Source organism: Erpetoichthys calabaricus, chromosome 6, assembly GCF_900747795.2.
Source record: "Erpetoichthys calabaricus chromosome 6, fErpCal1.3, whole genome shotgun sequence".
NCBI lineage: Eukaryota > Metazoa > Chordata > Cladistia > Polypteriformes > Polypteridae > Erpetoichthys > Erpetoichthys calabaricus.
Window position 1 is genome coordinate 82883824 of NC_041399.2, and position 23443 is coordinate 82907266.

The 23443-nt window shown below is 36.4% G+C and overlaps 1 protein-coding gene across 7 annotated transcripts; it reads right to left on the reverse strand.

Moving 5' to 3' along the window:
• Positions 1-15611: 15611 nt before the first annotated feature.
• On the reverse strand, positions 15612-23156 carry adcyap1b (adenylate cyclase activating polypeptide 1b). 7 transcript variants are annotated; one of them, XM_028803769.2, is made up of 7 exons: positions 22616-23134; positions 22008-22112; positions 20089-20223; positions 19495-19599; positions 18435-18569; positions 17873-17987; positions 15612-15940 (listed from the first exon to the last, which is right to left on the reverse strand). In XM_028803769.2, exons 2-7 carry the CDS (start codon positions 22103-22105, stop codon positions 15932-15934), a joined length of 597 nt encoding a protein of 198 aa, XP_028659602.1. In that variant the 5' UTR covers positions 22106-22112; positions 22616-23134; the 3' UTR covers positions 15612-15931. The 7 variants fall into 7 exon arrangements, with proteins under 7 accessions (XP_028659602.1, XP_028659599.1, XP_028659601.1 ...); XM_028803766.2 differs by lacking the exon at positions 15612-15940 and having other exon boundaries at positions 16388-17987; positions 22616-23137; XM_028803768.2 differs by lacking the exons at positions 15612-15940; positions 19495-19599 and having other exon boundaries at positions 16388-17987; positions 22616-23156.
• Positions 23157-23443: the final 287 nt, after the last annotated feature.

Genomic DNA, 23443 nt, shown 5'->3' on the forward strand with positions numbered 1-23443 from the left:
GAAATGTCTGTCCTTATAAATAATTTTTATAATTCAGATTTTTATGTTCAGGTTCAGTCTTTCAGAAGCTAATATTTTTTTTTATAATTTTTATCTTGCTAATTCAAAATAAAATGTATTTATTATTTGTTTTTGTTCATCTAATATCCATTACATAAGAAAAATCACATTTAAAATTGTTTATTTATAATTTTATTAAAAAGTATATGTCTTAATATAATAATAACTGGCCTCATTTGCTATTATCTTTCAAATAGAGCTTGCGCTATGTATCGCACATGGGCACCTGAGGATCACACATCTAAACTCTATTAAGGTGTGCAATACCACCCCAGGACTAGAGGGGGACCTGTGACTAACAATGTCATCTCTTTTTGTCTCCGCAGAGCCAAAAAACCGCCACTTGAGAGCAACTTAACTCTGCCCCCAGTGTCCCAGAGGCCCCCCAATGTGAACTGGAATACTATAAAACTCAAACGCTCCCAGAGAAAGACGTCTCACTTCAGGGAGAAGCCTCCCTGTGATGCAACTTCCAGTGAGTGACCTGCTCAGACAAGTCCCTTTTGCTACCGAGCCTAGTTGGCTAAGACAGCATTTACTAATCCTGATTTCTGTTGCACCATCAAATGCAGATTTTTGTTCAGTTTCTTGGACAATTACATTAAGCAGGGTGATGAAGTTGGCACCCGAACTTTTCTTTGGGACTCCGTTTATCACAATATTTAATTGTAGGTTGTACCATTTCTGTGTCTTTTTAATTTCTCTTTATATATTTCAGCATTTGGTTTTTGATATTTCATTGTTCTAGGGATTTAAGATGGCAGTAATACAGGGCACTCCATGATTTTACAACATAATAGGTCACATGTAATAAATCTAGGTGTGATCTTTGACTCCAAACTTAAATATGACAAACAGATAAATGTTGTCGTAAACAGCTTCTTTTTTCAACTTATGGTTATTACTAAAGTCAAGCCTTTTTTGTCATTTAATGACTTGCAGAAGCTTATTCATGCTTTTGTCTCCTCACACCTGGATTACTGCAATTCTCTTTCTGCTGGAATCTCTCAATCATTTTTGTCTCACCTCCTGTTGTTCCTGAATGTGGCTGCAAAGGTGTTGACTGGCACAAAAAAGAGAATATCTTACCTGTTTTGGCTTCCCTGCACTGGCTTCCAGTACAGTACAGTAATCCCTCCTCCATCGTGGGGGTTGCATTCCAGAACCACCCGCGAAATATGAAAATCCGCGAAGTAGAAACCATATGTTTATATGGTTATTTTTATATTGTCATGCTTGGGTCACAGATTTGCGCAGAAACACAGGAGGTTGTAGAGAGACAGGAACGTTATTCAAACACTGCAAACAAACATTTGTCTCTTTTTCAAAAGTTTAAACTGTGCTCCATGACAAGACAGAGATGACAGTTCCGTCTCACAATTAAAAGAATGCAAACATATCTTCCTCTTCAAAGAAGTGTGCGTCAGGAGCAGTGACTGTCAGAGAGATAGAGAAAAGCAAACAAATCAATAGGGCTGTTTGGCTTTTAAGTATGCGAAGCACCGCGGCACAAAGCTGTTGAAGGCGGCAGCTCACACCCCCTCCGTCAGGAGCAGAGAAAGAGAGAGAGAGAGAGATAGAGAAAGACAGAGAAAAACAAACAATCGAAAATCAATACGTGCCCTTCGTGCTTTTAAGTATGCGAAGCACCGTGCAGCATGTCGCTTCACAAAGCAGCTGCACAGAAGGTAGCAACGTGAAGATAATCTTTCAGCATTTTTAGACGAGCGTCCGTATCGTCTAGGTGTGCGAACAGCCCCCCTGCTCAATCCCCCTACGTCAGGATCAGAGAAAGTCAGCGCAAGAGAGAGAGAGAGAAAAGTAAGTTGGGTAACTTCTCAGCTATCTGCCAATAGCGTCCCTTGTATGAAATCAACTGGGCAAACCAACTGAGGAAGCATGTACCAGAAATTAAAAGACCCATTGTCCGCAGAAATCCGCGAACAAGCAAAAAATCCGCGATATATATTTAAATATGCTTACATATAAAATCCGCGATAGAGTGAAGCCGCGAAAGGCGAAGCGCGATACAGCGAGGGATTAGTGTATAGGGTGAATTTTAAGATTTTATTAATTGTGTATAAGGCATTGCATGGGTCTGCTCCTTCATATACTTCTGAGATTCTTACCCCATATCTACCATCCAGAGTTCTCTGGTCCTCAGATCAGTCATTATTAAGCATTTAACGTACATGTCGGATGCTAATGGGTGACCGTGCTTTTACAGCAGTGGCTCCGAGGCTTTGGAACACTCTGCCTTATGAAATTAGGGCTTCTGCCTGAATTTATAGTTTTAAATCTAAGATGAAAAAATATTTTTATTCACTGGCATTCTGGTGCAGAGTAAGGGCTTATTCTTAAAATGTGTCTAGACTTAAGTAGAAATACTGAATATACCTTTTTAGTTATATGTTTGTATTTATATTATTTTTTTTTTTTTTATCTTTATAAACTGTGTTTTCACTGAATAGTTGTATTTTTATTGTAAAGCACTTTGGTCAACTTGTAGTTGTGTTAAATGTGCTATATAATTAAAGCTGACTTGACTTGACTTTACAACATATTGAACATGAGCATGCTGGTGGGTCTGTGCTGTTATTAAGAAGGAAACCTGGAAGCAAGGTATGACTGTCTGCTATTCTGATATTTTTGGAATTGAAGGATTCCATCTTTTTTATGTTGATGATTTACTACATTTTCTATTCACTTTCTCCAGTGAGGTTGATGTATTATTTGAACATTATTTCTTCTTTTTTATATATTTTTCTCTCTTCAAGCTGTTTTAGTTTCTCGGTGCTTGTTGATTTTATTAAGGCACTCACATTTGTCCATGCAGGGAAAAGTATGAAACAAGATTTTCTGGGTTTAACCATAAGGCTTCCAAAATTAGCTTATTTTTCTGCTTAGAAATTGGGTCAGTTAGTGCTTTTTTACATTAAAACAGAGCTCTTATTTAGTCTCCCTGTTGCTATTAACACATTGAAATTTCAGATGCATGTGTTGTGCCTACTACTACAATTCTTTGTGCCAGCTGAGCTGTGACAGTATCATGATGCTGGCTGCACCATGGTATTGAACTATTTTCCAGTAGTAGAGCCTGGCATTTGTCAGTACAGTTAAAAAAAGAGCAGAATACCAGCAAATATCTCTTTCTGATGCTAATTTATAAAGACTTCTGTGGATAAAAAAAATGTAATACATTCAGTTTGATACAGAACTAAAACAAGTGAACATGGACAAAAATCTAGATGAACAAAGGTAATACAGACACAACTCAAAGATGCTAACTGTTGCAATAAAATGCTAAAACAGTGTAGTGATGTAACTCTATTTCTATGCTTTTTTCATACTTTTAGTGTCCTGTAGTATAGAAAATGCAAATAATGGAAGAATTGAACAATGAGACATGCAGGTGGAAAAGGAGACGTCCAGATTGATACATGTTTTCTGACTTAACAATGAACCCAGAAGAAGACAACTGTCAGCCAATGACACAATTATATATATATATATATATATATATATATATATATATATATATATATATATATATATATATATATATATATATATACATATATATATATATATATATATATATATATATATATATATATATATATATATATATATATATATATATATATATATATATATATATATATATATATATATATACGGGCGGCACGGTGGCGCAGTGGGTAGCGCTGCTGCCTCGCAGTTGGCAGACCTGGGGACCTGGGTTCGATTCCCGGGTCCTCCCTGCGTGGAGTTTGCATGTTCTCCCCGTGTCAGCGTGGGTTTCCTCCGGGCGCTCCGGTTTCCTCCCACAGTCCAAAGACATGCAGGTTAGGTGGATTGGCGATTCTAAATTGGCCCTAGTGTGTGCTTGGTGTGTGGGTGTGTTTGTGTGTGTCCTGCGGTGGGTTGGCACCCTGCCCGGGATTGGTTCCTGCCTTGTGCCCTGTGTTGGCTGGGATTGGCTCCAGCAGACCCCCGTGACCCTGTGTTCGGATTCAGCGGGTTGGAAAGTGGATGGATGGATATATATATATATATATAAAACATTGCAACATTAAAACAATTTAGACAGGAACGGTCCATTCAACCCAACAAACATCACCAGTCCCATCCACTTAATTCTTCCAAAATAACATAAAGCCCATTTTTGACAGTCCTTAAAGTCTTAATGTCTGCCACACTACTTGGTAGCTTATTCCGAGTGTCTATGGTTCTCTGTGTAAATAAAAATTTTCTAATGTTTATATGAAATTTACTCTTAACAAGCTTCCACTTAGGTATCATTGCTCTTGATTAACTCATTTTAAAATAACAGTCTCAAACCACTGTTCTAATTCCTTTCATAATTTTAAACACTTCAATCATGTCTCTTCTTAATCTACTTTTGCTTAAACTAAAAAGTCTAAGCTCTTTTAATGTTTCCTCATAGCTCATCCCCCGTAGACTTGGAATCAGCCTAGTTGTTCTTCTCTGAACTTTTTCCAGTGCTGATATTTCCTTTTTGTAGGTTGGAAACCAAAACAGCACACAGTACACCAGATGAGACCTCACCAGTGCATTATACAGGTTGAACATAACATCCTTGGACTTGTATTTTACACATTCTGCTATATAACCTAACTTTCTGTTAGCCATCTTAATGACTTCTGAACACTTTCTGGCAGTTGATAGTGTAGAGTCCACTACAACTGCTTAATCCTTCTCATAAGGTGTACTTTCAATTTTCAGACATCTCTTTGTGTATTCAAACTTAACGTGTTTACTTCCTACATGTAATACTTTATATTTACTTAGATTAAATTTAATTTGCCACAAAAGTGCCCAAGCCAGTATGCTGTCCAAGTCTCTCTGTAATGACTCAATGGATTCTAGATTATCTGCCAAGCCACCTAGCTTTGTATCATATACAAACTTAACCAGCTTTTTATTTATATTCCTATCCAAATCATGAATATATATTAAAAATAATTATTATTTTTTTATCATACCAAGGTATCCTGTATTTACTCAACCCGAGGCAGTTCAATTAAAGTATATGCAAGCATGTATAAGCATGAGTGGTAGAAAAAAGGTTCAGAAAGAAACGGAGAAGACAGTTAAAGTGTCATCCAAGCGTAAATGGGCATCAAGTTCAACCTAAAGGTACAGCCTGCTAGAGACTGACCTGGAACAGACAGGCGAAAGCACAGATTTCCTGGGACCTGATGCTGTGCATCGTCTCAAGCCGAGAGCAAAAGTGGGAGCGAATGTGCAAGCGAATCAGAACTTGGTATAATTGGTGCCTAAAAGGTGTAGTGATGTGAAAGGTAGTCTGCAGGCAGTAAGTGTGACCTGTTTACTGTAAATGTGCAAAAGATTTTTCCAAGTGTTGACATAGTAAACATACATAGAGATTTTGGGAATATAACTAGCAAAACATCCTGTCTTGTTACTTCGATGGCATGTTAAATTCAGGTGGAGGTGCAGACAGAATGTCTGCAAGGGTGAGAAGCGCATGGATAAAATTCAGGTCACATGTTGATCCATTAATTCCTGACGGGGAGTGATTTTTCTTTGATGAAATCGAGCACAGATAATCACATGCACCTCTTCTAGATTCCCAAACACAGGACAAATTTCTGTACTGCAGCTCAGCTGCCTCAATGTGCGTTTCATAAGCTAGAAGATGTGAAACTCATTAATCTTTCCTTTTGCTTTACAACAAGGAGGTAGTGTAGGTCTACTGCCGCTGAATGACAGTGATATAACTGCTATAAACTGTTATAGTTACCTCATTATATATGTTAAAAGCTAACAATAAAAATAGATTTCACAATTGTACAGGGAAAATTATTTAATTTTCAAAAGCATAGTTCAGAGCTCTGTAAAATATTCTTCACACTTGTAGCTTGAAACATAGAATTGTCTGCTTAAACTGTCTTCTTTTCTTCCATTATTTCTCTCCATTGATGAACAATGAAGTTGAGAGCAGGACTGCCACGTATAAAAAAGTAGCTGTGACAATTGTTATATCAATTTACAAAATCAAAAATGCAGCATACAGATAGGGCACTGTATACAAATAGTACGCAGAAATATCTTTTTTTACTATTGAGTGTGCTGTTCCTTTAGCAAGTTGGGGAATTTTCATCTGTGGTTATAATTCAGCTCTTAAGTGATACAGGACTAATTTGTCTTGCTATCATGAAAGAGAATCGGAGCAGAACTAAAGAAACATCACAGACGTGTTTGCCTCAAATTGTTAAGCTTTACACAGCACAATGCTTTCTCATTCATGAGCTGCAGGCTGCTGTAGTTGTAGGTAACAACAGGGTGATGGCTATTAGCAACAATCATTATGATTAATATTAGGAGGAGTATGGCTAGGCAAGAGGGCTGACGGACTAACAGAATAAGAACAAATGAAGTTCCATAGTTATTTGGTAAAATTCATCATAAAGCTTAAAAAGATGCAATTTATTATTTCTGGGCCTACAAAATAAACTAAATTATAAAGGAGAAAGGAATTTTACTATCAAACAATGAAAAGTTTGCAATCATTGTGCCTAACAGCTCCAGAGTCCTGGGTTTGAGAACAGGACCAATACCTTCATAGAATGTTCATATTTATCCCATGTCTGCATGTCTGTGCCCTGGTTTTCTTCCCATGTGCCAAAAATGATTAAGGTAATCAGCAGTTCTAAATAGTACAGTTTGAGTGAGTATGGAGGTATATTTAAAGTGTGTCCTGAGATGGATGTATACCCTTTTTATAGTTTGTTCCTGCCTTGGACTAATTACAGTCAAGATAAGCTCAGACCCCTATAACTGCTGAACTGAATTAAGTGTGTTGAAAAATGAATATATGATTCGATACATTTCATATTCTGCATTCCAAACCTTTCAAATGTTTTTGGTTATATCTGTGGTATTGCATGAGCATGTGCTGTTTTTGCCATATATTTTTGGTTTTCTTAGTATTCAAATGTAAATATAAACTGCTCAAAAATTAAAGGAACACTTTGAAAACACATCAGATCTCAATGGGAAAAAGAATCATGCTGGATATCTATACTGATATGGACTGGGTCATGTGTTAGGAATGAAAGGAAGCCACATCATTTGATGGAAATGAAAATTATCAACCTACAGAGGGCTGAATTCAAAGACAACCCAAAAATCAAAGTGAAGAAATGATACGGCAGGCTAATCCAGTTTGCCAAAATTTCATTGCAGCAACTCAAAATCGTACTCAGTAGTTTGTATGGCCCCCACATGCTTGACAACATCAGGGCATGCTCCTAATGAGACGACGGATGGTGTCCTGGGAGATCTCTTCCCAGATCTGGACCAGAGCATCAGTGAGCACCTGGACAGTCTGAGGTGCAACCTGGTGGTGTCGGATGGACCAAAACATAATTTCCCAGAGGTGTTCCATTGGATTTAGGTCAGGAGAGCGTGGGGGCCAGTCAATGGTAACAATTCCTTCATCCTCCAGGAACTGCCTACATACTCTTGCCACATGAGGCCGGGCATTGTCGTGAACCAGGGGGAACCCAGGACCCACTGCACCGGCATAGGGTCTGACAATGGGTCCAAGGATTTCATCCCAATACCTAAAGGCAGTCAAGATGCCATTGTCTAGCCTGTAGAGGTCTGTGTGTCCCTCCATGGATATGCCTCCCCAGACCATCACTGACCCACCACCAAACCTGTCATGCTGAACAATGTTACAGGCAGCATAACGTTCTCCATGGCTTCTCCAGACCCTTTCATGTCTGTCACATGTTCTCAGGGTGAATCTGCTCTCATCTGTGAAAAGCACAGGGTGCCAGTGGTGGACCTGCCAATTCTGGTATTCTGTGGCATATGCTAATCGAGCTCCACGGTGCCAGGCAGTGAGCAACAGGGCCCACAAAAGGACGTCGGGCCCTCAGGCCACCCTCATGAAGTCTGTTTCTGATTGTTTGGTCAGAGACATTTACACCAGTGACGTGCTGGAGGTCATTTTGTAGGGCTCTGGCAGTGCTCATCCTGTTTCTCCTTGCCCAAAAGAGCAGATACCGGTCCTGCTGATGGGTTAAGGACCTTCTATGGTCCTGTCCAGCTTTCCTAGAGTAACTGCCTGCCTCCTGAAATCTCCTCCATGCCCTTGAGACTGTTCTGGGAGACACAGCAAACCTTCTGGCAATGTCACGTATTGATGTGCCATCCTGGAGAAGTTGGAATACCTGTGCAACCAATGTAGGGTCCAGGTATCGCCTGATACTATCAGTAGTGACACTGACCATAGCCAAATGCAAAACTAGTGAAAAAACAGTCAGAAAAGATAAGGGGGAAAAAATGTGAGTGGCCTACACCTGTTAAGCCTTTCCTGTTTTGGGGGTCATCTCATTGTTGACCCTCTAGTGCACTGTTGTTAATTTCATTAACACCAAAGCAGCTGAAACTGATTAACAACCCCTTCTGCTACTTAACTGACCAGATCAATATCCCAGAAGTTTCACTGTCTTGATGCTATAATCTGATTAAAAAGTGTTCCTTTAATTTTTTGAGCTGTATATTTTAGTTTTAGTTCTATTTCATTCATTTCCCCGACTACAAAAAGTTTATTTCGATAAATGAAAATGTCTGTTGACTGGTGGCTTGAAATGTTCCCAATAAAAGAGGGAATGTGTATGTGTATTAGTGTGACCCATCCGGTGTTGATTCCAGCAATATGTTTGTCGCAACCTGTGACAGTTTAAGGGATGAAAGCCTTCAGAAATTGGATGGAACGGTAGGTGAATACTGTATAACAGTGATTGGAAGGAGTGACATGCTTAAGAATATGACATGATATAAAAAAATGTCAAAAATTTGTTTCAAAGATAGCAATGTTGCCATTTTGCAGAGATTACACAGATTCATCATCAAACACTGTTAACAAAATGAATACAACAGTAAAGTGCGATCAGAGAGTTAAATCATTGTCAGCCTTATGCTCTAAGTTATACATTTCTTCCAGGAATCCAAATTTATCATATGCCTTTTAATCCACTGCTGTCTGGGTATAATCAAGTGTCCATGAATATACTAGCCAGTATGGAGAGTGACAGGGGGTTCATTCAAACAGCAATAAGTTTGCTTTTGTTTATTTCCCAGTTGTGTCCTAGAGATCAGCTCTATCTAAACAATTCACACCATGCTGGCTTGAATTGTGGCTAGTTTCAAAAAATGGTAAAGAGGGACTCTGAAGGACTCATGACTGGCCAACCACTATCAACTTGTAGACATTAAGTGAATGTATGCTTGAAATGTATTAAGTCATTTGAGTCAGATCAGAAATTCTGTTTGGAAATTGTATATGCATGATGAATGGTAATCTACTTGCTGAAGTATCTAACATAATAAGGAATACAACTTCTCCTATATGCTCTCCAGTCATGATTTTGCTGGCAATTCAATGTTTATGCAGTTTTCCAATTTGTAAGCATGTGCCATTACATGGGCTTTATTTGTCGACTGCTAACATACAACTGAACTACTACTGTTCTTAGCAGAGCGGATGTATATAAGGTATTTTGTTTGATGTATGTGTATTAATTAGTTGTGTTGACATGAGAATATCATTGTTGTATTCTCCTAATGAGGACAAAAAAATTATATAAAGATGTATACTATTTGATGTATGGTGTTGAAGAAAAATAAGCATTGCATGAAAACATCACATGGAAACGTTACACGATTTTGCTAATCTTTTTATATATACTAGCCACGTGTGGTGATCAGGACAAAAAACAACCTGAACACTTCAGCTTGCAGTTTTATTATATTGGCGTCAGCTAAGTTGGCTGGGACAGGTCATATCTTGTACGAGACAGATGTGTAGTCGAGTGCAGCAGTGGCACAGATTGAGTGGGGCAGACTCGAACCTGTCTCAGGCAAACATATGGTAACTCGTTGTATGAATGTACAATGTACATGTACCACAAAGCTGAGTTTGTCTGCTTGGGTTGAATGAGAAGTGAGGTGTGGTTGAGCGTGAGCAAAGAGGACTGCTCCATAAACACACACATACACAGGTCTAATGTATATGTACATTACAGGTCAAAAGTTTTAGAACCCTTCCAGTTTTTCTTAAATTTAATCAGTTGAATTGTAATGAATAACCTAACATGGTGAAAATGTAAGTAGTAAACTGCCAGAAGTTTAAATGTAAAATTTAGATTGGCAAAAACTGAAAAAAGGAAATTCAAGAATATAACTTTGGGCCTTCTTCTGGGAACAACTAATAAGTTACAACCTACAGATGTTCAGCAGCAATTAAAGTAAATTAAGCCTTGCAAGTTGAAGCAATTTGCACAGGTGTCCCAACATCTTAATTATTTATAAAACCCTCTGTATACAGAGTGGACATTATTACGTTTAGAAGTGTACACTGTAAAAAAAATAATGTTAAATTTAAGGTAAAGTACTGGCAGCTGTAGTTGGCAGAATTTTACAGTTAAAAAGAAGGTGACAATATTTTTAGATCTATGGTATAACTTTGTAGTAAATAACTTTTTTCTTTACAACACATTCCAATAGAAGTGAACGTTTAACCATAGCCTGAAATCCACAAACTGTAATAAATATGCCAATCAATAAACCATTAGAAAATACTGTCTGGATCAAACACCAATACACAGTTTGCATCAGTAAAGTGACACCAACCAATAGCAAACATTTATAATTTAATAATATGCATTGAAAACAATTTAATGTTTAAAGAAGCTATTGCGGATTTGTCTGGTGGAGAAGTAAAGTTTGCTTTTGTGGTGTATGGTGTCCTACAGGTGTGCCAGCTTGTCAAATACAACCCACCATAAATCAGCTTCCATAACCTTAAAAATCCTTCAGCACACATTGAAAAATAAGTCTGCTAACTTGGTTTAAGTTTTTTTTCTCTACTGTTCCAAGGTATGTGGTTCACCAGTAACAATATGATAAAAGGGGGTGTTTTCTTATGTGAATATCATAACTTTGGTGTTACTGAAACAGTGCTTTACCGTTTTACATTTTACAGTTGTTTACCTTCGCTATTTAACAGTTTTTCACTGTTTCTCTTCCTCCGTTGCATTTCTTCGTCTTCTGAAATTTTTTCAGTGTAGGTCTTTCACTTAGAAAAATTGCAAAACAAAATCAAAATTTCAGTGGGTACAGTGGTGTCCTACACAATCCAAAGGCAACTGGAAACTGGAAGAAACTCTGATAGGAAGAGACTTGGCAGACCAAGTCACAACCAAATCAGAAGACAAGTTTCTGAGGGTCACCAGCTTGCGTGATAGGTGCCTCACAGCACAACAGCTTCAAGCACAGCTTAACAATTGTCAAAAAAAGCAAGTCTCAGTTTCTATTGTGAAGAGGAGACTGTGTGTTGCAGGCTTGACAGGGTGAGTGGCAGTAAGAAAGCCATTCCTTAAAGAACAAGATAGGGCCTTGAAATACCAGCTGCGGACTACTGTAGGCTGGAAGAAAGTTTAATGGACCGATGAATCAAAATTTGAAATCTTCAGTTCATCATGCAGGGTGTTTGCACACCATCGAGTTGGTTGAAGGATGGTTCCTCAGTGCGTGACACCAGCTGTCAAACTTGGAGGAGAAAGTGTGATGTTCTGAGGTTCTTTTGCTGGAGGCAGAGTTGGTGACTTGCACAGAGTGACTGACATTCTGAATCAAATGGGTTACCACAGCATTTTGCAGCACTACACAATACCTTGTGGTCAGGGGTTCATCCTACAGCAAGACAAAGACCCAAAACATGCTTCTTGGCTATGTTAGAACTATGTTAAAAGAAAAGAATAAGAAGGTACACTTCAAAACATGGACTGGCCAGCACAGTCTCCAGACTTAAACCACTCTGAGTTAGTTTGGGATGAACTTGATAGAAGGGTGAAAGGAAAGCAACCAACAAGTGCAACATATTTGTGGAAACCTCTGCAACAGTGCTGGGAAGATCTTTCTTGACCAATGTATAATTTTCCTTATAAATAGAGTGCCATGTGTGGGTTTGGCTAATATATCAGCAAAAGTAGGCTACTTTGAATAATTAACAATTTGAAGTATATTTTGTACAGTTAATAATTCCTTGGCTTATTTTTTTATTTGTTGTTCTTTAGTATATGTATAAGTCCATCAGCCATACCACATGCACTTCAGAAGAGGTCATCCACCTGATGCCAAGCATGTTCGGCCCTAGCCTGTACTTGGAAAAGCTTGGGTTGCTGCTAGAAGAAATGTTGGTGAGGCCAGCAGGGAGTGGTTTCTCTGTGGTCTGAGTGTGGATCCCAATGCCCCAGTGGAATGAAGGGGACACTGTGCTGTAAAACGGGCACCATCCTTCAGATGAGACTTAAAACCAAGGTCCTAACTCTCTGTGGTCATAAAAGATCCCTGGGCATCCCTCATAAATAGTAGGGTGTATCCAGATATTCAGGCTAAATTGGATTCCATTGACCTTGTCATTTTGGATCCCTAATCACCTCCTGAATCTAACTGGCTAACTATCTCTCATCCCGTCACTCCTAACAGCTAAAATGGCTGCCGTTCAGTCCCATTAGTGGTGGTTGAAGTGACACTCCATTCACTATGAAAAAGGTCTTTGAGTAGTTAGAAAAATGCTATATAAATATAAAGAATTATTATTATTAGAATATATATACTACAATGTATCATTTTCTATCTATCTATCTATCTATCTATCTATCTATCTATCTATCTATCTATCTATCTATCTATCTATCTATCTATCTATCTATCTATCTATCATTGTAATTGCTCACTATCTGCTGATACTTATGAGACTCTTTAAGATTAATTTCTTTGGACTTCCTGTTGCTTTGCTCACATGGTGATATCTATACCTTGTGCCTACTTTGTCAACTCTCACCTGCTGTTATATCATTTGCATGTCATCCAGTTCAGAACTAATTGCAGTACTGAGTTAAGTTTGTATTTTTTCACATATATTATATAATAATATTGACAGTACTGACTTTACTAGGTTGCCTTAGTTAAGGACATTTATTAAATACATAATAACATATTTGAAATAGGTTGAGAAGTAACTCTGTCTAGAGTTATCTAGAGTCATTTCAATATTTATATTTTTCAAATGTACTTATTATATACAGTATATAATATATAGCGTTGAATGGAATTGTTTCATTTTCATAAAATTCTCATTAAAATTGAAAAAATACCGATTGAAAGTCCAGCATAATCTGTTATTAGAGTTAAAATCTCTTTCCGAAAGATCATTCAAACATCTATTTATCATTGAAGATACTAAGTTCAAAAAGTACAATAAAATTTAAAGCTTCGTCACAAAAAACAAAACAGATATCTTTCACTATATTGTTGAAGTAAATATGTCCTTTTAAAAGGCTTTTAAGAAGACTTTTTATGTATATTATGGTTGTGTTTAATTGATTAAGTTACTATTAAAAAAGTTTTAATTAGAAACAATTTTAAAGGAATGTAATTCATAAATTATTTTAAATATGAAAACTTCATTCACTTAGTTTATACACTCACTTAAACCTATCTGTAAATGTATAGGATATTATGTAAGGGTGGGAGCAAAAACTGGGTCTTTCTTTTATGTCCTTTGATTGTTTTACATATTTTGATATTTTGATGATGTTGCTTCAAACACAAAGTGTCTCTATATAAAAACTGTAATTAAAATAAAAGTAATAATGTTAATATAATATTGTTGTTATTGTCATTAAAAAATAATAATGGAGATGGAAATGTCCCAGTTGCTCAGACTGTAACACATGTTTGTGCTTTATGAACTGAGAAGTGTCAAAGGTTTCAATTAGTTAGCATTAACATAGCACTGAAAGTTTTAAATAGTAAATGATGCATTTGGGACTGGAGATGGATATCTATCTATCTATCTATCTATCTATCTATCTATCTATCTATCTATCTATCTATCTATCTATCTATCTATCTATCCATTTAATATAGTGCCTTTCATGATCCATCTTTCGCACATATAGTGCTTTTCCTATCTATCTGTTTATCTATATTATTTTGCAGAGATTAATGATATATAATGGTATACTGTAAGATTTATCTTATATTTTGTCTTTCGCATCTATTTATCATAGACTTAGAAAGCACTAAGATAGATAGACAGATTGATAGATACTTTAATTTTTCATACTTTCCATCTGAGATGTATCTTAGACAGATATGATAGATAGATAGATAGATAGATAGATAGATAGATAGATAGATAGATAGATAGATAGATAGATAGATAGATAGATAGATCTGTCTTTATCTATCTTATATGGTGCATTTTACATTGATATGTCTATATATTTTCCTGTCTCAGATTCTATGCTCTACAATAAACTTGGGACCATAGGCTATACTTGAAACATCTTCATTAAATTAACTCATGAATACCAAGTTTGTACAGCCAAATCCCTATTTGTTTTCTTGTTTACTTTATAAAGACTTTAAACCACGAATGGAAACAGGACTAAATGTCAATTTTTTAAGGCAGTAACAATATTGATCTCAGTCCTTGAAATTGCTCAGTGTTTAAATTTCCATAATGAAATAAGCAAAACAAGAGGAAAAAAAATAGTAATTTTCCTTTTTGTGTTTCTTTGTTTGCACATGTTTGTTTTACTGAGATTATATTTTATGCATTACTTTATCGTTAAAACTTCACTGTTTATCCAGCCAATACACTTTAATTACTTGACTGGCTTATTTTTTCTCTTTCTCCGTTTCGTTTCTTCGTCTTCTTCTTTAATCAGATGAAGTCGGCTGCGGCAATTCAGTGCTCCTTGGTGTGTTGCGTCTTGCCAAACTTTAGCAGCAAGTCAGTCTTCAGTGATGATCGGTGACCCTTTTCTAGATACCCAGAATTTGCAAACTGGCGTGTTTGCTTATGTGGTTCGTGGACAAAAATGGGGTTGTCAAGGTGTAAAAATCCATACGTTTAGATGCCTTGCTTTTCCATGTAGTACTTTCAGAGGAACGTGGTTTGTTTTAAAATATCTCCAAGGAAAGTTTAAGTTTTAATTTTCTTCAACTGTACACGTTTAATATTAGAGAAAAGAGAGATGCATTTCAGCCTACCTTAGCATGTAATCCACCTGCGTACACTTTTTTTCCCATAAATACAGCATCACGTGTGAAAATGGGAAGAAATTTGCATTCCATCAGTCCTTTATTTCAGGTGCTCTGGTACACTATATAGATTACTAACATTAGTATGCTTCATATGATTTGTTTCAAAGATTAGACGAAGTAGTGTTGTTTACAAAAATTTATTCATACAAATCTTACAACACTTTAAACATTTATAAACGTTACCTTTCAGGTGACGTTAATATAATGATAATGTAGTTTTTTCTTTTCTTTTTTTTTTAACTAAACTCCATACAAGATTAAGATATCTTGTCATCAATATCTAGTCATGAGTAGTGCTTATATATATATATATATATATATATATATATATATATATATATATATATATATATATATATATATATATATATATATATATATAAATGTAAAGTAAGGCTTTTGGCGCTTAGAAATGTACACAATATATTTAGGGAGATTACCATTATGCTTGCATTTAGCTATCAAACCTCAAATCTACAAATGAAGAACAAACTGAAAATCAGCGAGTTTTAAGCTGAAGCCTATAACGCTACTGAAATCAAACATCTGCGCTGTACAATACCAAGCTCTAAAAAGTGAAATGTAAGCTGATGGGGTTGCAGCATTGTAGGGCCACTAATAGCCATCTGTGATTCGTGGCGATTTTAAAGTCGAAGCAAGGCACCAAAGCTGCAAGCTGCATCCTGTGTCACATAGCCTGGAGGAGAATGCAAAATTAAAGTAAGATTGATTTCATACACAAGACTCAGGCACAGATCGAATGACTTTGTTCTACCACTGTTTGCAAGAGGCTCCACTGGCAATATCTGGACAGCGTGGCTGCAAACTAATTTCCTTTAATACACACTTTACATTAACCACATCGACAAAAGAAAGAAAAATCACGTTTTGCGCTTTACTACATCGCCCTTATGAATTGTTCATTTTAGCATGCCAGCTAATTAGCCTGTGGGAATGCTATTATTGTAACTCTTCTTATTCCTGTTTTTTTTCCCCAGTCAAAAGAAGGACCGGGCACAGTAGGACACATTGAAAGAGCTGTCCAACCCAGCTAGAACTGGTCTGGTCTAAAAGGCTGATTGGGCGGCTCCCATTCAGTTAATGGCGCCCTACATTGCCAGGAGGTGGTAGCCCGTTTTAAATCTACAAACATGTCTTGTTCTCAGTGCTTAATCGCTAACAAGAAAACACATACGATTACAGTTTTCGAATATCAAGATTAACCTGTTGGTGAATAGATTAAGTAATCCATACTTATCACAGAACACGTGGCTCTGTGCTCACTTGTGCTCATGTGTAACAAAGGGATTCAGTGACATGCATGCCCTGCTAGTTATTTACACTGTGTCTCCAATTCACGGAGAAGAAGCAACATGTTTACAGGCTTCTTCATGGCAAAGCATGTAGAGGAATTACCCGACTAAATCGTAATCATGAAATAATAAACCCTAAATCAGAATTATTTGCACATGAACACAACTGAAGATGAAGGCATATCTAACACTTAAATCAAAATGAATTGCTTAATCAATTCAAGGCATGAAGAAGGGACACATGTTAAAGCGACACCACTTCAGTGATTTCTTTATGTGCTAAATATTATGTAGCTCTAATATTTATTTTATTCAGGTTCATCATGCACATGAAACAGTATCACTTGGTGCTCAGATGCGTACATTCAAAAGAATGTAATAAAAAAAACAAAAGATTGACTGCAGCGAAAGAAGTCTGAAATTGGTTAAACATTTTCTACAGTATACACAGTACAATTTTACCAAATAATAGTGACCAGAAGAAATTGGTGTCGTTTTAGGTTGCATACCGATTAAAGTCGTTAACACATTAAATGTTTCAAGAAGCTTTACAGAATAAGCATATTTTTTTTCCTTAGAAAGTAAGAAAGATGAGGCACAATAAAGAGGAGACTGAGATAAGTGCACACTTGAATTTGCAAGTTAAGAATTAGTATAGAGATCAAACGACAAACAGAAACAACACACCCAGGCAGTAGTTAAAAGCTTTTCTTAACTGAGATTATATAGTTAACTGATTCAGCAGACAGAGATAGCACTAGAGAGTAACACATAATACTTTGCACAAATTTGAAGGATTTTTTTTCCTTTTCGTAAGAGGTCAGATTGGAATGAAAATGAAAAATTAAAACAAAACGGGACTTGTGCAAGTTTTCAAATCATATATATATATATATATATATATATGTGTGTGTGTGTGTGTGTGTGTGTGTGTGTGTGTGTGTGTGTGTGTGTGTTTGCGTGTGTGTGTGTGTGTAAATGAGATGGTGACTAATACGACATCGAAATATTTTGCTATCTCTCAAAATATCAAGTATTTCATTCATTAGGGCATTACGTACAACGTAATATGCGTGTATGTGTTTTTATATTTTTGGATCGATTTTTTTCTTAAGGAAATGCATGTAGCAGAATTTTGGCAAAGATTAAACTTGTTAAACACCTGTAACACGTATTAAGAAATAAAGAAGAAGAAGGAAAACAAAATCACTGATAGGTTTAGAGATAAAGATGACACGGAAGTATTGAAGCGAATACAGGGGGACAGATTCCCCGGAGACAGTCTTGTGTAAAGGAGCCTTTGTGATCGGACTCACCGAAGGAGAAATCAGTTTCAGGAATTCTCCCAAATCATAAGGATCAAAATCCCCTTGAAGCAGGGCATGAAGGTCTATGTCCAGTAGCATATGGTCAAAATTAATGTCTTCAGGGCTGTCATGAATAAAAACACTAACTTCTTAACTTCAGTTACAAAAATAGGAGTACCATTCAAAACAATGATTGTCTTTTTTCTGTATATATTTTTAATATAAAAGATAAAAGAGCTCAGGCTAATTACTTTCGTGTGCACACTTTATATGAATTACATATCTGCAGCCTATATATACATATCACTTAAATCGATTGGTCCACAAAGTAGATCTGTGCGGTCTCAAGTGCTTTGTACAAAAGAAAAACAATATTATTATCAAAATATTCATTTTTAATGGCTTTACTTCATACATAAATACATGTTTAAATAACACAGGAGCGATCGATGATTGTTCAGTTATCTCGAAATGACTCTTGATTTTTAGGGCTGTGTACACAGGGCAGTTGGTAACTCAACGCTACAAAAAGGCTACTCGACGTCCTTTATTTTTAACCCTTTGTTTATACCTTTTCCCAAGGACTGCTGCCAGATACTTCTTGACAGCCATTTGTTTCCTGTAGCGGCTGTAGCTGTCTGTAAAGATACCATCCGAATGCCTCTTAGATAAAGGTTCTGAATCATCCTCCATACTGCTGCCTCCTCTGCAAAGACAAGTAGACCAAGAGCATTTAAATACATGCAAACATTTGGAAAGTCTCACGCGAAAACTGAGTGACATTAAAACTGTCTAGTACAACAGAATAGTTGCCTCGAGATCTCCAAGAAGTTAGACAAATGTCTGAGTTAGACACTAATTGTTTAAACATACCATAATTGCAGAGTGCAGTTTAAATTACTTTGTGCAAAACGTCATGGTTAAATTCTTTTCTGAATTCAAAGTTTTTTATTAACAGTAAACATATCACAAAATGCCTTTTGACTTCATTAAAGTAAGGTTGCTCTGTGATTACTGATCATTTCTAAAAGCGGAATTTCAATATACACCGACAGAAGGCGTTCTTTTGTAAGATAATTACTTCTTTAAAAATGATTTTTGTTGTAAATAATAATGATGTATTGAAATTAATTAAAATTCAGGAAACACACATATAGAATATAGTAGCACAGTCTTGAACTCTGCAGGGGATATATAGATTAAGCCAGGAATTATGATTCTACCAAGAGCCCGTATGGCTACATAAATTATTCATTGTGGTAATGTAATTTATGCACCCACGTGGTTTCTTAGCTGCACTCATTAGGGGAATATTTTGTGCCAGAATATAAATCTACTCTCTGTTGCATTGCTTATCTCTTTGTTGGTCTTTCTCTTAGACATATTTCAAGAGAACAGCTTTAGCAAGAAATTCTCGTTTACAGAGCTTGTTGCTGCCTTTAAGGTCGTTTCGTTTAGAGACAATACACACAAGGCAAAATGAAAGGAGACATTACACGAAGTGCTTTTTGGGAAAATTAACTGAGAAATTAAAGTGAGTCAAAACTTGAACGTTTACATAAAAATAAAACAATAATAATAAAAAGTGACACAAAGAAAAGCGACTGGGAAACGCTTTAAAGAATTCTTACCCTACACGCTTTGCCATCAGAGAATGGAGATATTTTCTTGCTGACAACTGACCCAGCACCGTCCTATAGGCTTTATTAAATATCCCATCAGCATGCCTTTCTGTTCTGAGGTAATAAAATGCCAAACAGTGACCATCAGTGACCCGACGCATTGGCAGAATAGTCGTCTGATATTTAATGTGTACTTAAAAAAATAAATAAAAATAAATCACATCTTCATAAACAAATCGATCATTTTAAAGGCGGGCTTGTTTTACACAAATTATAGCGGAATCGTCTGTTTTACTCTAATCAATAAAACTGGCATCGCTAATACTTGTAACAAGCAGATCTAATGAGATTTCCTCGCTTTCTAAAGAAAAAATGCTCGTCTGACCTTGCTGTTTTTGTCTTGCTCAGAATTCCCCAAAGGTTTGTCTTGATTTCACATTCAATTAAAAGAAAAAAAAAAAAGACTTAACCAGAATAACAGAACAAATCAAATTAAAATAATAGGCATAACAATGAAATGTCCGGCATGCTTCACATATATTTAAATAAATATATAAATAGATATGTATAAATATATAAATTAATTAAAACTAAATAAATCACCTCTTCTCCGGTGGATAGTAGAATGTATATACATCATCAATTACTGATGGGGGGTTTCGTATAGCAATCTGATCGCTGTCAAAAGCCAAATCTGGTAACGAGTTTCCTCCTTCGTCATACACTTCATTTTCAAATCTGGAAAAAAACAAAGAAATTAAAAAAAAATACATTTTATATATATATATATATATATATATATATATATATATATATATATATATATATATATATATATATATATATATATATATGCCCCTTCTCCATTCAATAAATATTACCAATTAACGGATAATTACTTGTGGAGTCCCTAGAGCTTTGTTATAAGGTGCTGGCATGAAAAACAACGGTGATTACAATACCAGCATGTAATAACCTGTAGCATAGTCGATTATAAAATTATTAAATGCACTAAAATACCTTCCTACTTGTGCACGCGCTGAAATGAACAAATAAATCGAAGTACTTGTCGGTAAATTGTTAAGGTTTAAGCCGTAATCGATAGTTGTTAGAAGGATCCTGTTGAGTGGGATTACTAGAGACCACGGAGCATCAATGAGTTTGTGATTATTGCTGTATAGTTCGCCACTTGAGGACAGCTTTCTTACATTAAGCTCGCGCCTAGAAGGTGTTGCGTAAAATCATCCGTGCCAACTAAGGAAAATGCTTTCGGTTTCACCTGCCTTGTTGAAGGTCTTCATCAACCGAGTAAATATCAGCGTGCGTTGTCTTTGATCTGTCTTTAGTTAGTAAATTCCACAATTTCTAAAACCATTAACCAATTACACGACTCTAACCAAGATTACAATATTTTGTCTTATGAATGATTTTACAGAAATCTGTTACATAGTAAATCTAACATTGTCTTCTGTTGGGTTGATCCTTATTTTAAAACGTTCAAATGAAGAAAATGTACGGAAAGGGGGTTACCATAAATTAGGTAAACAAAGGTTTTAGAAGAGACTCCTTAATGATGGGACTATGATAGTACTTCTGCCAATAAATCACACATACATTTTAGACCCACAGATAGGGTATGTGAATTCCCTAATTTAAAAAGTGCCAATTTTATCATTTTGATGTGCTAGCCTAGCCGAGTAGAACTGGAGAATAATCAAAACTCGGCTTGGTCCGTTATTAAAACCCAAGTAAAGCGCAGTTGGGGTGGGGGTGGTTGTGCGGTTTATTGATTGCCGCTCTGAAAAAGGCACACACCTCATGCATTTAATAATGAGCTGTGGTCCTTAGCTGTGTGCCTTCTAATTCAGTTTTGTAGCATCCTCTTGTTCACCTCACCCCATACCTCGGCGAATGACGCGATTCAGCCAATACCCAAAGGACTCGGCTCCTCTGATTTGCCTCATAAATCCCCACTTTTCAAGGGAACGTGGAACTATTTTGCGTTCAAGCCTCGGGTGTATTTGTTAACTGCGAGGCAGCAGAAGAAGCACCAAGATACTGAACTGGTGACAATGTTTGTACGGCTCATGAAAACAAACACGTAGCAGAAGCTGCTTTCAGCTATTAGTAGCAAATGTACAGTACATTTCGATACCAGTTAAATGTTCATACAGATGGTCTCACTTACCCATGCAAATATATGGTCAAGTCGATTTAGTCATGCTGTATTTACAAACAGAGCTCACATTATGGGAATGATTTACATTAGTTTGCTGTAGGCATCTTTTAAGTTAGTTTTTGCTAACGAGCTTCCTTCTTCATTTACATTGTTGTACATTTTCTCACTGAGAACACATCACCATCTGTTTGCCAGTGCATATCCACATTAATTAAAGACATAAGTCAACTTACGTTCCGTCTCTCACCCTCGTACTAAAACAAAGAAACAAGGAGACATGCAATCAAAAGCGCAAGTGCACAGACATAAGGCATGCAGTAAAAGAAAGAAAAAGGATACCTACCTAATTTTAGGATAACTAAGCCCACTAGGTGAACAGTAGACACTGCAATGCATAATGATCCCGTAGATAAGTAAAGCTAAAGTCGATTTACTAGACATGGTGAATCTGGTAAAAGGACACCAAAAAAAAAAAAAAAAAAAAGTAAATAGAGAGTACTGTTTCCCGGCGAAATATTACTGTGGCTATACTTTGCGTTGCGCTTTCAAGAAGGACATTCAGATATTGCATTCAGAGATGTGATTCTTCCACAGGATAAAAATATACTTCGAGTCTATGATAACATCATTTTATGTCAGCGCTAAAATCCAGCAATGCAACAATGAAAGTTCTTCTAGAACCAAAAAATGAAAGCTAAGGAAAAAATCGATCGTAATTGCTTGTTGCCCCCCTATCACCACCAAAAATAAAAAAAGAAGAAAATAAAGACAAACTTTATGCAAACGGTATGCGGCTGTCTTCCCAAGGCGAAATGGAGAAAACCAGCTCCCGCTCTGCTGTACGATCCGAATGATGTATTCCACATGTCTCCTCACAAAGAACTAGAAATTCTAGTTTAAGTTTTTAGGAGAGTCTGTTTTTTTTCGTAAAAATCAAGCATTGGCACATACCTATTGCAGAATAAGATGAGTGTTGTGCAGGATGCGATCCGGATGTGGCTGAGATTGTGAGAATGAGATAAAATCTTTCTCACGGCACTTCTTCACTGAAGCGCCTCTGCCGTTTTCTTGCGAGCCCGTCAACGTGGCCAGCCCTCCACACTTTTATATACAATATGCAATTACCAGAAGTCTGTATAAACACCGTTTTATGAACAGCAATGTAAACATTTGTCTACATATTATCTGTATCCGAAACTTTTGTTTGTTGTACCGTTGCTCTCGGATTTTTATGCATGAATCCAACAGCTTGTCTAGTTTCAATAAGTCACATTAAGGATGCTACAGACGTCATCAACCCTTCCTCCCGGAATATAATAATACTTTTCCTTCCTCATCCATGAAGTACTCGGAGTCATAAACACTTACTGAGCTTTTAGTCGAAAACTTATTTCTCGGAACAAAGCATATACTGATATTTATCTAATTGTCACGCAAGATTCTCAAGTTCATTTATTGGTTTAATTGCAGACATTTTTAGTCACTCTTATCATCATAAAAGTATTTGCGTCAGTGATCTGAAAACTAACGTGGGTCTCTTTTTAAACGATTATATATATAAATGTATGTAATAATTTTACATAAGCATTTTAATCTAAAGTGGTGCAAATGACTAAGTGCGCTGTCCTCCTACTAGGTGCTGAAATCAAGACCTGCTGAGCTCATGTTCGCCTTATCTTTATATTGATAAGCTTATAACTTCAAATATTCAGTTTAAAGTAACTTACATTAGATATACACTCAAACATTCTGTGTCATTTTTGTCGTTTATTAGGAAGT

What these genes read in the sequence shown, in the direction of transcription:
- adcyap1b (XM_028803766.2), bottom strand. Translation starts at nt 22,105, where the DNA reads ATGTCTAGTAAATCGACTTTAGCTTTACTTATCTACGGGATCATTATG. An exon ending in CTTAGTTATCCTAAAATTAG is followed by an intron (nt 20,224 to 22,007) that starts GTAGGTATCCTT and finishes GTTTTTTTCCAG; the next exon opens with ATTTGAAAATGAAGTGTATG. An exon ending in TACTATCCACCGGAGAAGAG is followed by an intron (nt 19,600 to 20,088) that starts GTGATTTATTTA and finishes TTATTACCTCAG; the next exon opens with AACAGAAAGGCATGCTGATG.